General features: G+C 38.7%; 1 protein-coding gene across 1 annotated transcript in view; it reads right to left on the bottom strand.

The window, feature by feature from the left end:
- Window positions 1-2,831: 2,831 nt before the first annotated feature.
- Window positions 2,832-16,322, bottom strand: part of LOC148944254 (uncharacterized) — an 80,705-nt gene continuing 67,214 nt past the window's right edge. The window contains exon 4 of the mRNA XM_089100446.1: window positions 2,832-3,596. Within this exon, the coding sequence (XP_088956572.1) occupies window positions 3,234-3,596 (363 nt within the window). The 3' untranslated portion in view covers window positions 2,832-3,233. The remainder of the gene's footprint in view (window positions 3,597-16,322) is intronic.

The following is a 16,322-nucleotide window of genomic DNA, read 5'->3' on the forward strand; positions in this document are numbered from 1 at the left end:
TTTGGATAATTAAGTTTAAATATCATGAGGGGGTATAATGATTTGAGAATTGACTTGGTGGGGCATGACCAAGGCCATATCCCGGAGGTTTTGAACCAAAAATGAATTTTAAATAAATAAGTTCTTTTTTGTAATCCTCCCCCCCTACACCGAACAAAAATTCTGGATACAACCCTGGGCATGGCCCAAAATTGGTATGGAACTACTGCTGCTAGACGATGTTTTGGAGTGTCTCTTTGTGTTTGAAAGGAATACATTAAAATATTGTCCATAGCATGCCATTCAATCCCACATTCGTTTAGGTATCTCTTAAAATACCAAGAGCAGTGTAAGGGAGATTTGATTGTTTGAACCGTTTTAATGGAAACTTACACAACCGTATGAATCTTCAGAACCGTAATTCGGTTTTAATGAGAGATCTCGGTGTGCAGTTTTTGGGTGTAGCGAGCCATCTTTAAAAAGAAACGTGGGTAAAAAATTAAGCCAAAGCCCTATTGTACTTAGTAGCTTAAGAAGGTGAAGCTTTCACACGAAGGTTAAGTTGTCTGAGAGTTAACATATTGTCAATGCTTTAATTTTTAGAGATAAACAAAATGGCCAAATTTAGCTACTTAGTTTTGCAAATTTATTTTCACAATTTCAACCTAGCAGCATCTAGATACATATGTAATACTGCCAAAAAGTTAACAATGAAAACATATTCGAAAGTTACGGTCTCGTGTGCGAAAAGACCTGTCAAAATATAGCAGTTTGCAGAATTTCAACATTTTCTATAAGTGGGCAGCGTTATTTTAAATTCAACACTTCCCTATGTGTTGCAGTTTTCAGTGTTTTTGCTTTCCTCAATTCTAGTACGTGTAATTTAGCCTCAAGTCACCTCAGGAAAATTGCTCCCGGAATTTTCTGGGGAATAATTAAATAAAAGGAAGCTACTTTGTTTAAATAGACCAAAATGCCTATAGTGGGCTTTGAAGTATAGGAGACAGGCAAAATTACGCGTATTCAGTTTTTTTTTACATCATTAAATTCAAAAGAAGTTACTCGAAGAAGAATAAAAAAGTCATGCTTTTAAAAATGTTAGTGTCACTAACTATTATTAGCCAAGTTTTAGCCACCTCAAGCTGCTTACTAATTGAATCGAGTTGAAGCTTTAAACCACCTGGGCATGTCATAGTCCTCTGTCGCCTCACTGATGGCTTTAGCTGTGGCCATCTCTCAAGAAATGGCTGAAGATTTTAGGCCGTTTTAATAATGAGGGACTTATCTGTTTTCTATTATCTACCTCCGGATTATTTAGTAAAACTAAACAACGGGTAAGGTGTTTATGCACAATAAGGGTGTGTTTCAGGCGCCTAACGTGCTTTTATACATGACGAGCTCAAATCACTTTCTTTAAACATCAATGAAATGAGTACTTAAGCGGCCTAACCAATTCCTGTATGTTGCCATGCAAAAGTTTAGCTATGGTAGCTTTCCAAGGAATTCCCGAAGACTTGGTTATTCTCACCATGTTAGGCTTTTGTGTTTTCTCTTATCCTTTGTGGACTATTTAGTTTAACTACTCAAAGGGTAAGGACCTGAGGGTATGTCTAAGGCGCATATGCTGCTATTTCATACACACATATTGAGTGGATTCGCACCACTATGTTACCAAATTGATGGAATAAGTACTTCTGATTTGTCAGAAACCCTGGGTTCTCACCGGAAGAAATTGCTGCTATGGATACTCACACAGCATTGTCACGTTACACAATTTGTATCCAACTCTTCTCTTTCATGGGTGTTTTTATATTTTAGAAAATAGCACGGGTCGCCCAGTAAAAGTTGAAGTTTTAAAACTAGAATTCCTAAAATCGACCAATAAATTGCCTTAACAAGCGAATCTTTGTGCATGAACATACGAAAACAGTGTTGTTAGCTTGGGATAATAAGGACTGAATTTGGCTAATCAAATTTAAAGTTTTCCCACAGGATAAGAATAAAGCAAACCTTAGCACACTAAAAAAAATGTCGAGTTAGCGCAATTGTTGTAAGGATTTTGCCATGTATAGTCCAATAATATCTGTCATGACTGTTATTTTATTTATATTACTAAAAAAGCGTTCACCGTAGTGACCAAGCAACGTCAACATCCCCAGTCATTGTCCCTCTGGTCTTAGACATCACAATAGTTTTTTTGGCGTTTTGTAAGCATATGCAGGACATCGTTTGACACGGCTTTGTTAATTCTCTGTTAACTGAAAAGGGTAGCACACGGACGTAGACAGCATCTTGTCTAGGGAGGTGCGGTCGATTCTGTGATGGAAGTGGGGGAGCGGAAGTTATATCGGCAGTTCACAAGACCTCACATTACCAGTAAGTTCTATCTTACCTTTTGAAATCTTTATTCATCAATAATCATCAATTAGCTTCAGAATTAAGCTTCTTGGATTACTATACTCTTTATTATCTTCTTTCAATACTATAATATAATAAACCCAATAATCTACTTCCAATTTCCAGAAAACATAAACACCATAAAAGCGATTTGAAACATCACGTTACGGTTAGATAACAGTTTCTTGTTCTAAGAATTCGGTTCAGAAGTTTACAGTTGGGCGACATTAAATGACAAAATTGATATATATATATACATATATATATATATATATATATATATATATATATATATATATATATATATATATATATATATATATATATATATATATATATATATATATACGAGTATATATCGGACCAAAAATCAACATACGAAAAGCTCTCGTTAATATATAGTGTAAATTTGAAGTTCTGGGGGGGGGGGTGGTCAGCTGCCCCCCATCCTTCCCTACGCCTATGGGTAGCAGTCTCGTCAATGGGTTGATAACAACAAAACTAAAAGTAAAATCACAATTAAAATCATAAATTGTAAAAGTTAGGCAAAATATAAATGACCAAAAATTAATGAACAAATCGTAGATTTCAAAGACATCTTATACCCTCAAAACTAGAACAAATTTCCAAGGTAAGTTGAAAGCTGGAACGGAGAATAAAAAGGAAGAGCGTAGGGTCGTACTCATGTACTTATTCCTGGGAAGAGGGTCGAAAGGGGAAAAATTATGATATTAAATGGATCCCAAGGCCTAGATTAAAAGTCCAAAAAGTGGAAGGCAGGATGAGCTCGCGAACTATTATAAAATATTAATAGATCCCGAGATGTTGGACAATAGTTTCCAAATTATTGTGCACCTCTAGTCTTTGCTGGTAGAGATTACAAAAGGTTCTTTACGTTTTGTTGACATATGTATGATATCATTTGATGGCGCTTTTGTTAATTTTCTGTATACTGAAAATATTGGCAGCCTCATGAGTGGACTGGTAAAAAATTGAACTAGAGGTACAATGACAGTGAAAATCATAAAATATAAAAGGTAGGTGACCCCAAAGAACTGCCTACTAGAAGAAACTGAGGCACTGCTTTTCATGAAACCAAATTGCACATATATAAGAACGTAAGTTAGAAACATAAAGAGTCGACAGAGGGCATTTCCACTGAATGTGAGAAGGTTTTGCTGTCTTCTGGTGTGCATTGTGTTCAAGTTCATTAAGCCAACCTAAAAAAAGAAATGAATATTTTTATTTCATCTTACAAACTCAGAAATGAATCCTAAGTGGATTTCGGCATATTGCACCCGAGGAAGATGGCCTTAACATAAAAATGCGCCAGTGACCACTGGGTAAGTTTAACGAAGTTGGTGCTAAATTAATGTAATGGTTTTGTCAGTATCTAACCTACTGTAAGGTCCATTTCTTGGAATAAGTGATGTTTTGTTAAATAAATCTTAAGCACCTTGTCATTTCTTGCAATATCAGGGACTTGGCAATTACTGAAGGCTCCCGTGGGTATAACCCTTACAGTGTCCTGTTTTTTTCTTCGTAAATCTAAGTAAGCCAAGCTAAAGAAAAACATGAAGATTCGTATATCATCTTTGAAAGTCAAATGGTAAAGCCTGAAGCCTTAATTGGTCAAGATAATTTTGCACCCGAAGAAAATTGCAAAAATATAAAATTGCACCCATTGGAAAGAGTGGAATCAATTCCGGATTAACATAATATTTTACTCAGTATTTGACACAAAGTAAGATTTTACCCTTTAAAAAAGTTAAAATATTGTATGCCCTTCGGCTTGTGGTTGTTGTTAAATAATAATAAAAAAAGTTTTTTTTTCCCCAACTGAAAGTAAGGAATAACATTAAAACTTAAAACGAACATAAATTATTACGTATATCTTTTAAAGATTTGTCCTTTCGTTCATTTCAGTGATTTGAGAATTGCTCACCTTGTGACTTTTATTTTCATAAAAATAGTCTCGACGTCTTTGGCTATTTTGTTACTATGCCTTACAAAATTACTTCAGCAAATATCGCTAATTTAAGTTACGTAGGAGAATTTTTCCATGGAGATAATTTCTCGTGGGGGAAGAGAATTTTCCATGGAGGGGGAACTGGATTTCCGTACATTATTTAAAAAATAATCAGTATTAAATAAAAAGAAAGTTTTTTCAACTGAAAGTAAGAAGCAACATTAAAACTTAACAGGAACAGAAAATATTACGTATATGAGGTGGGTTGTCTCTCCTCAATAGCTCGCTTATACGCTAAGTTTGTTTTTTAACTTTTAAAAGAGGTTATTATTCTAATTAAACAGCCTTTGTGATTCAGGAGTCATTCTTAAACAACTGAAACAAAAACCAAACTTAGGTTATTATAAGGTTATTATTAGTTAAAAAAGTAAAACTAATATGTAAATTTCGGTTTAGTTATTCATGTACTGTGAGCCAAACTCAAAACGTTCAGAAATTAAATAGAAAAAAAGTTTTTTTTAACTGAAAGTAAGGAGCGACATTAAAACTGAAAACGAACAGAAATTATTTCATATATGAAATGGGCTGTTCCCTGCTCAACTCCCCGCTCTTTACGTTAAAGTTTTTTATTGTTTTATAAAGCAGAGTTGTGAGAAAGAGGCAAACTTAAGCGTAAAATCTTTGGTTTATTATCACATAAAGATCATAGTTATGAAGCTTAAAGTTCAAATTTTGTTCCAATTCTTTAAGAAATGACCCCCTAAATCACAAAGGCTGTTTAATTAGAATAAATGGATCTTTTGAAATTATTAGAAATACTTTAGCGCAAAGAGCGAGGTATTGAGGAGGGGACGAAGCCCCTCACGTACGTAATAATTTCTGTTCGTTGTAAGTTTAAATGTTACTCCTTACTTTCAGCTGAAAAAACTTATTTTTTATTTAATTTCTGATTGTTTTTTAAATAATGCTGGGAAACCCAGCATCCCCTTCATGGAAATTCTCTTCCCCCTTTGAAAAACTTCTATGGAAAGATCCTCCCACGGAACCCAATCCAGCCGCCCCCCCCCCAGGAAAAATCCTCCCTGAAAACGTCTGTATACTTACCAATAACCAATACTATATATAAACAATGGGCAAAGTTCATAACTTGCAGCCCTTACCCTGGGGACTGTGGGGGATTAAGTCGTCCTCAAAGACATAGTTATTAGATGATTCAACTATGCTGAACAAAATGGATATCTCAAAACTTTGATCCGGTGACTGTGGAAAAAATGAACGTGGGAGGGGGCCTAGTTGCCTTACGATTTTTGGTCACTTAAAAAGAGCACTAGAACTTTTAATTTCCGTCCGAATGAGTCCTCTCATGAAATTATAGGACCACTGGATCGATACGATGACCCCTGGGAAAAAAACAAAAAAAAACACGCATCCGTGATCTTTATTCTGACCAAAAAAATACACAATTCCACATTTTGTGCAGATAGTAGCTTGAAACCTCTACTGTAGGGTTCTCTGATATGCTGAATCTGATGGTATGATTTTCATTAGGATTCTATGACTTTTAGGGGGTGTTTCCCCCTTTTTTGGAAAATAGCACGAATTTTCCCAGGCTCATAACTTTTGATGGGTTGGACTAAACTTGATGAAACTTATATATTTAAAATCAGCATAAAATTCTCTTTTTTTGATGTATCTATTTGTATCTTAGAGTTTCGGTTACTATTGAGCCGGGTCACTCCTTAATTATAGTTTGTTACCACGAACTGTTTGAAAACCTGTATCATAGGCAGCGCGCTAGCGCTGTCTAAGTAAAGAACGATGCGGGCAAAATGTTCTTTTTTTGTTTTTGTTTTTCAATACCCGGGCACTTCGTATCGAAGGAGTTATCGTAGAAACTTCTAAAAGGGCTAATTCGATTGAAAATTGGAGTAGCTAGTGCCCTTTTTAATAGTCTAAAGTGATTGGAGGGCAACTAGCCCTCACCCCACGCCCATCATTCCCCCAAACACATCTAATAAAAAATTTGAGATAGCCATTTTGTTCAGCGTAGTTGATTTCCACATGAAAAATATCTTTTTGAGGAGGACACTCCCCCACAACCCTCGGGGCAAGGGTTTCAAGTTAAGTCCTAAGAGCATGTATGATTAATTGATAAAATGCACAGTTTATTATTATTTTTTTCTTTAAAGCAGGGTACTCCATATAGAAGGGGTCGTCGTAGAGACTTCAAAAGGGGTTCGTTTGATTGGAAATCGAAAGTTCTAGTGCCCTTTTTAATAGTCGAAAGTGATTGGAGGGCAACTAGCCCCCCTCCCACGCCCATTATTCCCCCAAACACATCCAATCAAAATTGTGAGATAACCATTTTGGTCAGCGTAGTTGATTTCCAGATAGAAAATATGTTTTTGAGGAGGACACTCCCTCACAACCCTCAGGGCAAGGGTTTTAAGTTATTCCCGGGGGGCATCTAAGGTTTTTATTGAAGGCGTTGTCGTAGAAACTTCAAAACAGGCTCATTCAATTGGAAATTGAAAGGGCTAGAGCTGTTTTTAATAGTCGAAAGCGATTGGAGGGCAACTACTCCCTCCCCCCCCCCCACGCCCATCATTCCCCCAAACACATCCACTCAAAATTTTGAGATAGCCATTTTGTTCAGCGTAATTGATTTCAAGATAGAAAATGTGCTTTTGAGGAGGAGACTCCCCCACAACCCTCAGGGTAAGGGTTTTAAGTAATTCCCTGGGGGCATATAAGGTTTTTATAGAAGGTGTTGTCGTAGAAACTTCAAAAAAGTGCTCATTCGATTGAAAATTCAAAGGGATAGGGCCCTTTTTAATAGTCAAAGTAATTGGAGATCAACAAGCCCCCCCCCCCCTCCACGCCTATCTTTCCCCCAAACACATCCAAGCAAAATTGTGAGATAGCCATTTTGTTCAACGTATTTCCAGATAGAAAATAGGTTTTTGAGAAGGACACTCCCCCAAAACCCTCAGGGCAAGGGTTATAAGTTATGCCCTGGGGTTCAGCGTAGTTGATTTCTAGGTAGAAAATGTGTTTTTGAGGAGGAAACTCCCCCACAACCCTCAAGGCCAGGGTTTTAAGTTATGCCCTGGGGGCAAATAAGGCTTTTATAGAAGGCGTTGTCGTAGAAACTTCAAAACAGGCTCTTTCGATTTGAAATTCAAAGGGCTGTGCCATTTTTAATAGTCGAAAGTGATTGGAGGGCAACTAGCCCTCCCCCACGCCCATCATTCCCCCAAACACATCCAATCAAAATTTTTAGATAGGAGGACACTCCCCCACAACTCTCGGGGCAAGGGTTTTAAGTTATGCCCTGGGGGCATATAAGGTTATTATAGAAAGTGTTGTCGTAGAAACTTCAAAACAGGCTCATTTGATTGGAAATTCAAAGGGCTAGTGCCCTTTTTAATAGTCGAAAGTGATTGGAGGGCACCTAGCCCCCCCCCCCATTTTGTTCAGCGTAGGCTAGTTGATTTCCATATAGAAAATATGTTTTTGAGGAGGACACTCCCCCGCAACCCTCTGGGCAAAGGTTTTAAGTTATGCCCTGGGCGCATATAAGAATTTTATAGAAAGCGTTGTCTTAGAAACTTCAAAACAGGCTTATTCGATTGGAAATTCAAAAGGTTAGTGCCCTTTTTAAAAGTCGGAAGTGATTGGAGGGCAACTAGCCCACCCCCGCGCCCATCACTCCTCCAAACACATCCAATCAAAATTTTGAGATAGCCATTTTGTTCAGCGTAGTTGATTTCCAGACAGAAAATATGTTTTTGAGGAGGACACTCCCCCAAAGCCCACAGTGCACGCGTTTTAAGTTATGCCCTGGGGGCATATAAGGTTTTTATAAGAAGGCGTTGTCGTAGATACTTCAAAACAGGCTCATTCGATTGGGAATTCAAAGGGCTAGTGCCCTTTTTAATAGTCGAAAGTGATTGGAGGGCAATTAGCCCCCCAAGCGCATCATTCCGCCAAAAACATCCACTCAGAATTTTTAGATAGCTATTTTGTTCAGAGTAGGCTAGTTGATTTCCAGATAGAAAATATGTTCTTTGGGAGGACACTCCCCCCCAACGCTCAGGGCAAGGGTTTTAAGTTATGCCCAGGGGGCATATAAGGTTTTTATAAGAAGGCGTTGTCGTAGAACCTCCAAAACAGGCTCATTCGATTGGAAATTCAAATGGCTAGTTCCCTTCTTGATAGTTGAAAGTGAATGGAGGGGAACTAGCCCCTCCCCCACGCTCATCATTCCCCCAAACACATCCAATCAAAATTTTGAGATAGCCATTTTGTTGAGCGTAGTTGATTTCTAGATAGAAAATGTGTTTTTGAGGAGGAGACTCTCCCACAACCCTCAGGGCAAGGGTTTTAAGTTTTGCCCTTGGGGCAAATAAGGCTTTTATAGAAGGCGTTGTCGTAGAAACTGCAAAACAGGCTCAATCGATTGGAAATTCAAAGTCGAAAACTTTTTAGTAGTCGAAAGTGATTGGAGGGCAACTACCCCCCCTCCCCCCCACGCCCATCATTCCCCAAAACACATCATATCAAAATTTGAGATAGGCATTTTATCAGCGTAGCTGATTTCCAGATAGAAAATAGGTTTTTGAGGAGGACACTCCCCCACAACCCTCAGGACAAGGGTTTTAAGTTATGCCCTTGGGGCATATAAGGCTTTTTATAGAAGGCGTTGTCGCAAAAACTTCAAAACAGGCTCATTCAATTGGAAATTCAAAGGGCTATTACCCTTTTTAATAGTCGAAAGTGATTGGTGGGCAACTAGCCCCCGCCCACGCGCATCGTTCCCCCGAACGCACCCAATCAAAATTTTGAGATAAGTAGTTTCTCAGCGTAGCTGATTTCCAGATATAAAATATCTTTTGAGGAGGACACTCCCCCACAACCCTCGGGGAAAGGGTTTTATGTTATGCCCTGGGGGCATATAAGGTTTTTATAGAAGGATTTGTCGTAGAAACTTCGAAACAGGCTCATTAGATTGGAAATTCAAAGGGCTAGTGCTCTTTTTAATAGTCGAAAGTGATTGGAGGGCAACTAGACCCCCCACGCCAATCATTCTCCCAAACACATCCAATAAAATTGTGTGATAGCCATTTTGTTCAGCGTAGTTGATTCTCAGATAGAAAATGTGTTTTTGAGGAGGACACTCCCCCACAACCCTCAGGGCAAGGGTTTTAAGTTATAACCTGGGGGCATATAAGGTTTTTTAAGAAGGCGTTGTTGTAGAACCTTCAGAACAGGCTCATTCGATTGGAAATTCAAAGAGCTAGTTCCCTTCTTGATAGTCGAAAGTGATTGGAGGGGAACTAGCCAATCTCCCAAGCCCATCATTCCCCCAAACAGATCCAATCAAAATTTTGAGATAGCCATTTTGTTCAGCGTAGTTGATTATTAGATAGAAAATGTGTTTTTGAGGAGAAGACTCCACCACAACCCACAGAGCAAGGGTTTTAAGTTTTGCCCTGGGGGCAAATAAGGCTTTTATAGAAGGCTTTGTCGTAGAAACTGCAAAACAGGCTCATTCGATTGTAATTTCAAAGGGCTAGTGCCCTTTTTATTAGTCGAAAGTGATTGGAGGGCAACTACCCCCCCCCCTACGCCAGTTATTCCCAAAAACACATCATATCAAAATTTGAGATAGGCATTTTGTCAGCGTAGCTGATTTCCAGATAGAAAATAGGTTTTTGAGGAGGACACTCCCCCACAACCCTCAGGACAACGGTTTTAAGTTATAACCTGGGGGTATATAAAGCTTTTATAGAAGGCGTTGTCGCAAAAACTTCAAAGCAGGCTAATTCGATTGGAAATTCAAAGGGCTATTGCCCTTTTTAATAGTCGAAAGTGATTGGTAGGCAACTAGCCCCCCCCCCCACGCCCATCATTTCCCCAAACACATCCAATCAAAATTTTGAGATAGGCATTTTGTTAGCGTAGCTGATTTCCATATAGAAAATATCTTTTTGAGGAGGACACTCCCCCACAACCCTCGGGGAAAGGGTTTTAAGTTATGCCCTGGGGGCATATAAGGTTTTCATAGAAGGTTTTGTCGTAGAAACTTCAAAACAGGCTCATTCGATTGGAAATTCAAAGGGCTAGTGCCCTTTTAATAGACGAAAGTGATTGGAGGGCAACTAGACCCCCCACGCCCATCATTCCCCCAAACACATCCAATCAAAAATTTGAGATGGCCATTTTGTTAAGCGTTATTGATTTCAAGAGAGAAAATATCTTTCTGAGAAGGACACTCTTCCAAAGCTATTGGGAAAAGGGTTTTAAGTTATGCCCTGGTGGTATATGATGTTTCAATAAAGGGCGTTGTCGTAGAAACTTCAAAACAGGCTCATTCGATTGGAAATTCAAAGGGCTCTTTCCCCCAAACACTTCCAATCAAAATTGTGAGATAGCTATTTTGTTCAACGTAGTTGATTTCCAGACGGAAAATAGGTTTTTAAGGAGGACACTCCCCCACAACCCTCAGGGCAAGGGTTTTAAGTTATGCCCTGGGGGCATATTAGATTTTACAGAAGGCGTTGCCGTAGAAACTTCAAAACAGGCTCATTCGATTGGAAATTCAAAATGCTAGTGCCGTTTTTAATAGTCGAAAGTGATTGGCGGGAAACTAGCCCCCCCCCCCAGGCCCATGATTCCCCCAAACACATCCAATCAAAATTTTGAGATAGCCATATTGTTCAGCGTAGGCTAGTTGATTTCCAGATAGAAGATGTGTTTTTGAGGAGGACACTCCCCCGCAACCCTCAAGGCAAAGGTTTTAAGTTATGCCCTGGCGCATATAACGTTTTTATAGAAGGCGTTGCCGTAGCAACTTCAAAAAAGTCTCATTCAATTGGAAATTCTAAAGGCTAATACCCTTTTTAATATTCAAACGTTAATGGAGTGAAACCAGCCCCACGCCCAACATTCTCACACACACCCCGAATCAAAATTTTGATATAGCCATATTGTTCAGCGTAGGCTAGTTGATTTCCAAATAGAAGATATGTTTTTGAGGAGGACACTCCCCCGCAACCCTCAAGGCAAAGGTTTTAAGTTATGCCCTGGCGCATATAAGGTTTTTATAGAAGGCGTTGTCGTAGAAACTTCAGAACAGGCTCATTCGATTGGAAATTTAAAGGGCTAGTGCCCTTTTTAAAAGTCGAAAGTGATTGGAGGGCACCTAGCCCACACACATCATTCCCCCAAACACATCCAATCAAAATTTTTAGATAGCCATTTTGTTCAGCGTAGTTGAATTCCAGACAGAAAATATGTATTTGAGGAGGACAATCCCCCACAACCCTCAGGGCAAAGGTTTTAAGTTATGCCCTGGGGGCATATAAGATTTTTGTAGAAGGCGTTGTCATAGAAACTTCAAAACAGGCTCATTCGATTGGGAATTCAAAGGGCTAGTGCCCTTTTTAATAGTTGAAAGTGATTTGAAGGCAACTAGCCCCCCACGTCCATCATTTCCCCAAAAACATCCACTCAGAATTTTCAGATAGTTATTTTTTTCAGCGTAGGCTAGTTGATTTCCCGATAGAAAATTTGTTTTTTAGGAGGACACTCCCCCACAGACCTCAGGGCAAGGGTTTTAAGTTATGCCCTGGGGGTATATTAGGTTTTTATAAGAAGGCGTTGTCGGCGAAACTTCAAAACAGGCTGATTCGATTGGAAATTCAAAGAGCTAGTTTCCTTCTCAATAGTCAAAAGTGATTGGAGGGGAACTAGCCCCACCCCCATGCCCAACATTACCCCAAACACATCCAATCAAAATTTTGATATATCCATTTTGTTCAGCGTAGTTGATTTCCAGATAGAAAATATGTTTTTGAGGAGGACACTCCCCAAAAACCCTCAGGGCAAGGGTTTTAAGTTGTGCCCTGGGGTATATAAAGTTTTGATAGAAGGCGTTGTCACAGTGATTGGAGGGCAACTAGCCCTCGCCCCCCCACGTCCATCATCCACCCAAACACATCCAATCAAAATTTTGAGATTGCCATTTCGTTTAAAGTAGGCTAGTTGATTTCCAGATGGAAAATATGTTTTTAGAAGGACACTCCCCCACAATCCTCAGGGCAAGGGTTTTAAGTTATGCCCTGGGGGCATATAAGATTTTTATAGAAGGCGTTGTCGTAGAAACTTCAAAAAAGGCTCATTCGATTGGAAATTCAGAGAGCTAGTGCCTTTTTTAATAGTCGAAAGTGATTGGAGGGCAACTAGCCCCCCACGCCCAACAGTCCCCCCAACACAGCCAATCAAAATTTTGAGATAGCCATGTTGTTCAGCAGATCTGATTTCCAGACAGAAAATATATTTTTGAGGAGGAAACTCCCCCTCAACCCTCAGGGCAAGGGTTTTAAGTTATGCCCAAGGGGCATATAATATTTTTATAGAAGGCGTTGTCGTAGAAACTTCAAAAAAAGCTCATTCGATTGGAACTTCAAAGTTTTAGTGCGCTTTTTAATAGTCGAAAGTGATTGGAGGGCAAATAGAGGGCAGTTGTCGTAGAAACTTCAAAACAGGCTCATTCGATTAGGAATTCAAAGGGCTAGTGCCCTTTTTAATAGTTGAAAGTGATTTGAAGGCAACTAGCCCCCCACGCCCATCATTCCCCCAAACACTTCCACTCAGAATTTTTAGATAGCCATTTTGTTCAGAGTAGGCTACTTGATTTCCAGATAGAAAGTATGTTTTTTAGGAGGAAACTCCCCCACAGACCTCAGGGCAAGGGTTTTAAGTTATGCCCTGGGGGTATATTAGGTTTTTATAAGAAGGCGTTGTCGGCGAAACTTCAAAACAGGCTGATTCGATTGGAAATTCAAAGAGCTAGTTTCCTTCTTAATAGTCGAAAGTGACTGGAGGGCAACAATCCCCTCCCCCATGCCCGTCATTTCCCCAAACACATCCAACAAATATTTTTAGATAGCCATTTTGTTCAGCATAGTTGATTTACAGACAGAAAACATGTTTTTGAAGAGGACACTCCCCAAAACCCTTCAGGGCATAGGTTTCAAGTTACGCCCTGGGGTATATAAAGTTTTGATAGAAGGCGTTGTCACAGAAACTTCAAAAGAGGCTCATTTGAGTGGAAATTCAAAGGGCTAGTGTCCTTTTTAATAGTTGAAAGTGATTGGAGGGGAACTAGCCCCCCCCCCACGTCCATCCTCCACCCAAACACATCCAATCAAAATTTTGAGATTGCCATTTCGTTTAAAGTAGGCTAGTTGATTTCCAGATGGAAAATATGTTTTTAGAAGGACACTCCCCCACACCCCTCATGGCAAGGGTTTTAAGTTATGCCCTGGGGGCATATAAGATTTTTATAGAAAGCGTTGTCGTAGAACCTTCAAAAAAGGCTAATTCAAGTTGAACTTCAAAGGGCTAGTGCCGTTTTTAATAGTCGACAGTGATTGGAGGGCAACTAGCCCCCCACGCCCACCAATCCTCCAAACACTTCCACTCAAAATTTTGAGATAGCCATTTTGTTAAGCATAGTTTATTTCCTGATAGAAAATATATTTTTGAGGAGGAAACTCCCCCTCAACCCTCAGGGCAAGGGTTTTAAGTTATGCCCAGGGGCATATAATGTTCTTATAGAAGGCGTTGTCGTAGAAACTTCAAAAAAAGCTCATTCGATTGGAAATTCAACGTTTTAGTGCGCTTTTTAATAGTCGAAATTGATTGGAGGGCAAATAGCCCCCCCCCCCCAAAGCCCATCAATCCCCCACACACATCCAATCAAAAATTTGAGATAGCCATTTTGTTCAGCGTAGTTGATTTACAGATAGAAAATATGTTTTTGAGGAGTATACTCCACCACAGCCCTCAGGGCAAGGGTTTTAAGTTATGCCCTGGGGGCATATAAGATTTTATAGAAGGCGTTGTCGTAGAAACTTCAGAAAAGGGCTCAATCGATTTTAAATTCAAAGAGCTAGTGCCCTCTTCAATATTCGAAAGTTATTAGTGATATTTTTTGTTGTTGTTGTCTAGACCAGGACTCTTCACATCAAATGAGTTGTCTTGGGAACTTTGAAAGGAGCTCATTCGATTGAAAATAGAAAGGGCTGATGCCCCTTTTGATAGTCGAAAGTGATTGGAGGGCAACTAATTCCCCTTCTACTCCCACTCGCCCATTTGCCTTTTATGTTTAAGAACTAAATGTTGCCTAAAGATAAATCAAAATGCGCTGTGATAATGCCAATTCCCAATAAGGTATCTCAGCAATATCCCAAGAACAATTGGGGTTATTATTTTAAGAATTGCGGGGCTACTTCTGCTCTTGAAATTTAACCAAATCAATATAGCGTAAGTGTATCAAAACTATCAAAGAAAGTAAACAGATTTTTTTGCGAATGGTATCAAGTTTTCCATTTCAGGTCAACTAGAGGAGGTATGAAACTAAGTTAAACGGTACTATTTTTGTCCAGATTTTTAAGAGGATGTATGTTGTTAAAAATTGCTGAAAATTTTTCTCCAGCATACCAATAGCAGGCCAAACTATAAAGTCTTAAAAAACGAAAAGATTTAAAGTGTTATTTTTTTTCTCCTGAAAAGACTATGTCAATATAAAACGAACAGAAATTAATTAAAAAAAACTTTTTCCACAAAATAAGTTTTTCAAAGAAAAGTAAAGATAGATAACCGAGTCAATCGCAAAACGAGCAGAAATTAACATAAGTTGGGCGAAAAACCGCTATGTCTTCCCAAGGCCAGAACAAAATATGCAATTTACTGAAAAAATACAAATGAATGTGTATTGTCAGTTTAATGTACACATAATGATATTTAGTAATCAAAATGTTAAAATTATTTGATTTATTAAAGTTATAAAAGCAAAAACATTTATATTTTTTTCAGTAAAGTGCAAATTTTTTTCTGGCCGTGGGAAGGCATAGGGGTTTTGCGCCCAACTTATGTTAATTTCTGCTCGTTTTGAGTTTAACTCGGTTATTTATTTTAATTTCTGTCCGTTTTGGGTTTCATTTATTTATCGATGCTGATTTGTGGTAGTTTCGAGCTTGGTAGATTATTTGATTTTATTTTTGCTCATTTTTTGTTTAATGGAGTTCTTTACTTTTCTTTGAAAAATTTATTTTGTGAAAAAGTGTTTTTAATTAATGTAAACAAAGGGCAACTTACATAATTTACAGCTCTTGCCCTACGGGCTTTGGGTTCGTGTCGTGCCCGGAGAAATATTTATTCAACCCTTTAGGACTCGGCACTCATAGCGGATTTTGGGAACCGATTTCAGTATCAGTGGAAAAATGATAGCGGTAAGAAAAATTTGTTGAAAGAAAAGTTTATCGCACGAGATTTTCAAAACAAAAAATCATGGACACAAATAGTCAACTGGAGTTTATTAATAGTTACATGATTGATCTCAGCTCAGTAGCAGGGTTTTTCACCACAGACATCTCTGGCTGACTATTTTTTTTGTATTTCTTTTTTTGTGATGATCATGGTGAAAATCGGCGCTAATTTTGTAAATCGGCGCCGAAAACTAGAAAACTTTTCAAGCTCAAATCGACGCCGATTTTTTTTTTAAATCGGCGCTGACTTGGAAATCAGTTCCAAAAATTAGCTACGAGTGCCCAGCTCTTTAGACTGTTCTGAATAAAACAGCTTACCTTAATATTTTGATCAGATTTCTTCGGTGTTAAGGAGGAGGAGGCAGGTAACCTAGTAAACCACATAGGAGTACCCTCAAAACACTATAAACTCTTAATAAGGCACAAGGTTCGATTTCAATCGAATAAGCCCCCTTCAAATTTGCTATTACTTCTTTTATAAGAAGTGGCCTGGTAAAAATAAAATAATTATGATACATGGGAGCCTTGTCAGTCTTTACATAGACAGAGGTATTGCGCGCCCTATTAAACCAAAGGTTAAACACCATTGTATAGTTTTAAATCAGCTATTAGCGTTTAGGTCGCTGGATATTTTTCTA

Source organism: Artemia sp. Qi Xiang Cuo, chromosome 14, assembly GCF_049724085.1.
Source record: "Artemia sp. Qi Xiang Cuo chromosome 14, ASM4972408v1, whole genome shotgun sequence".
NCBI classification, from domain to species: Eukaryota; Metazoa; Arthropoda; class Branchiopoda; order Anostraca; family Artemiidae; genus Artemia; species Artemia sp. Qi Xiang Cuo.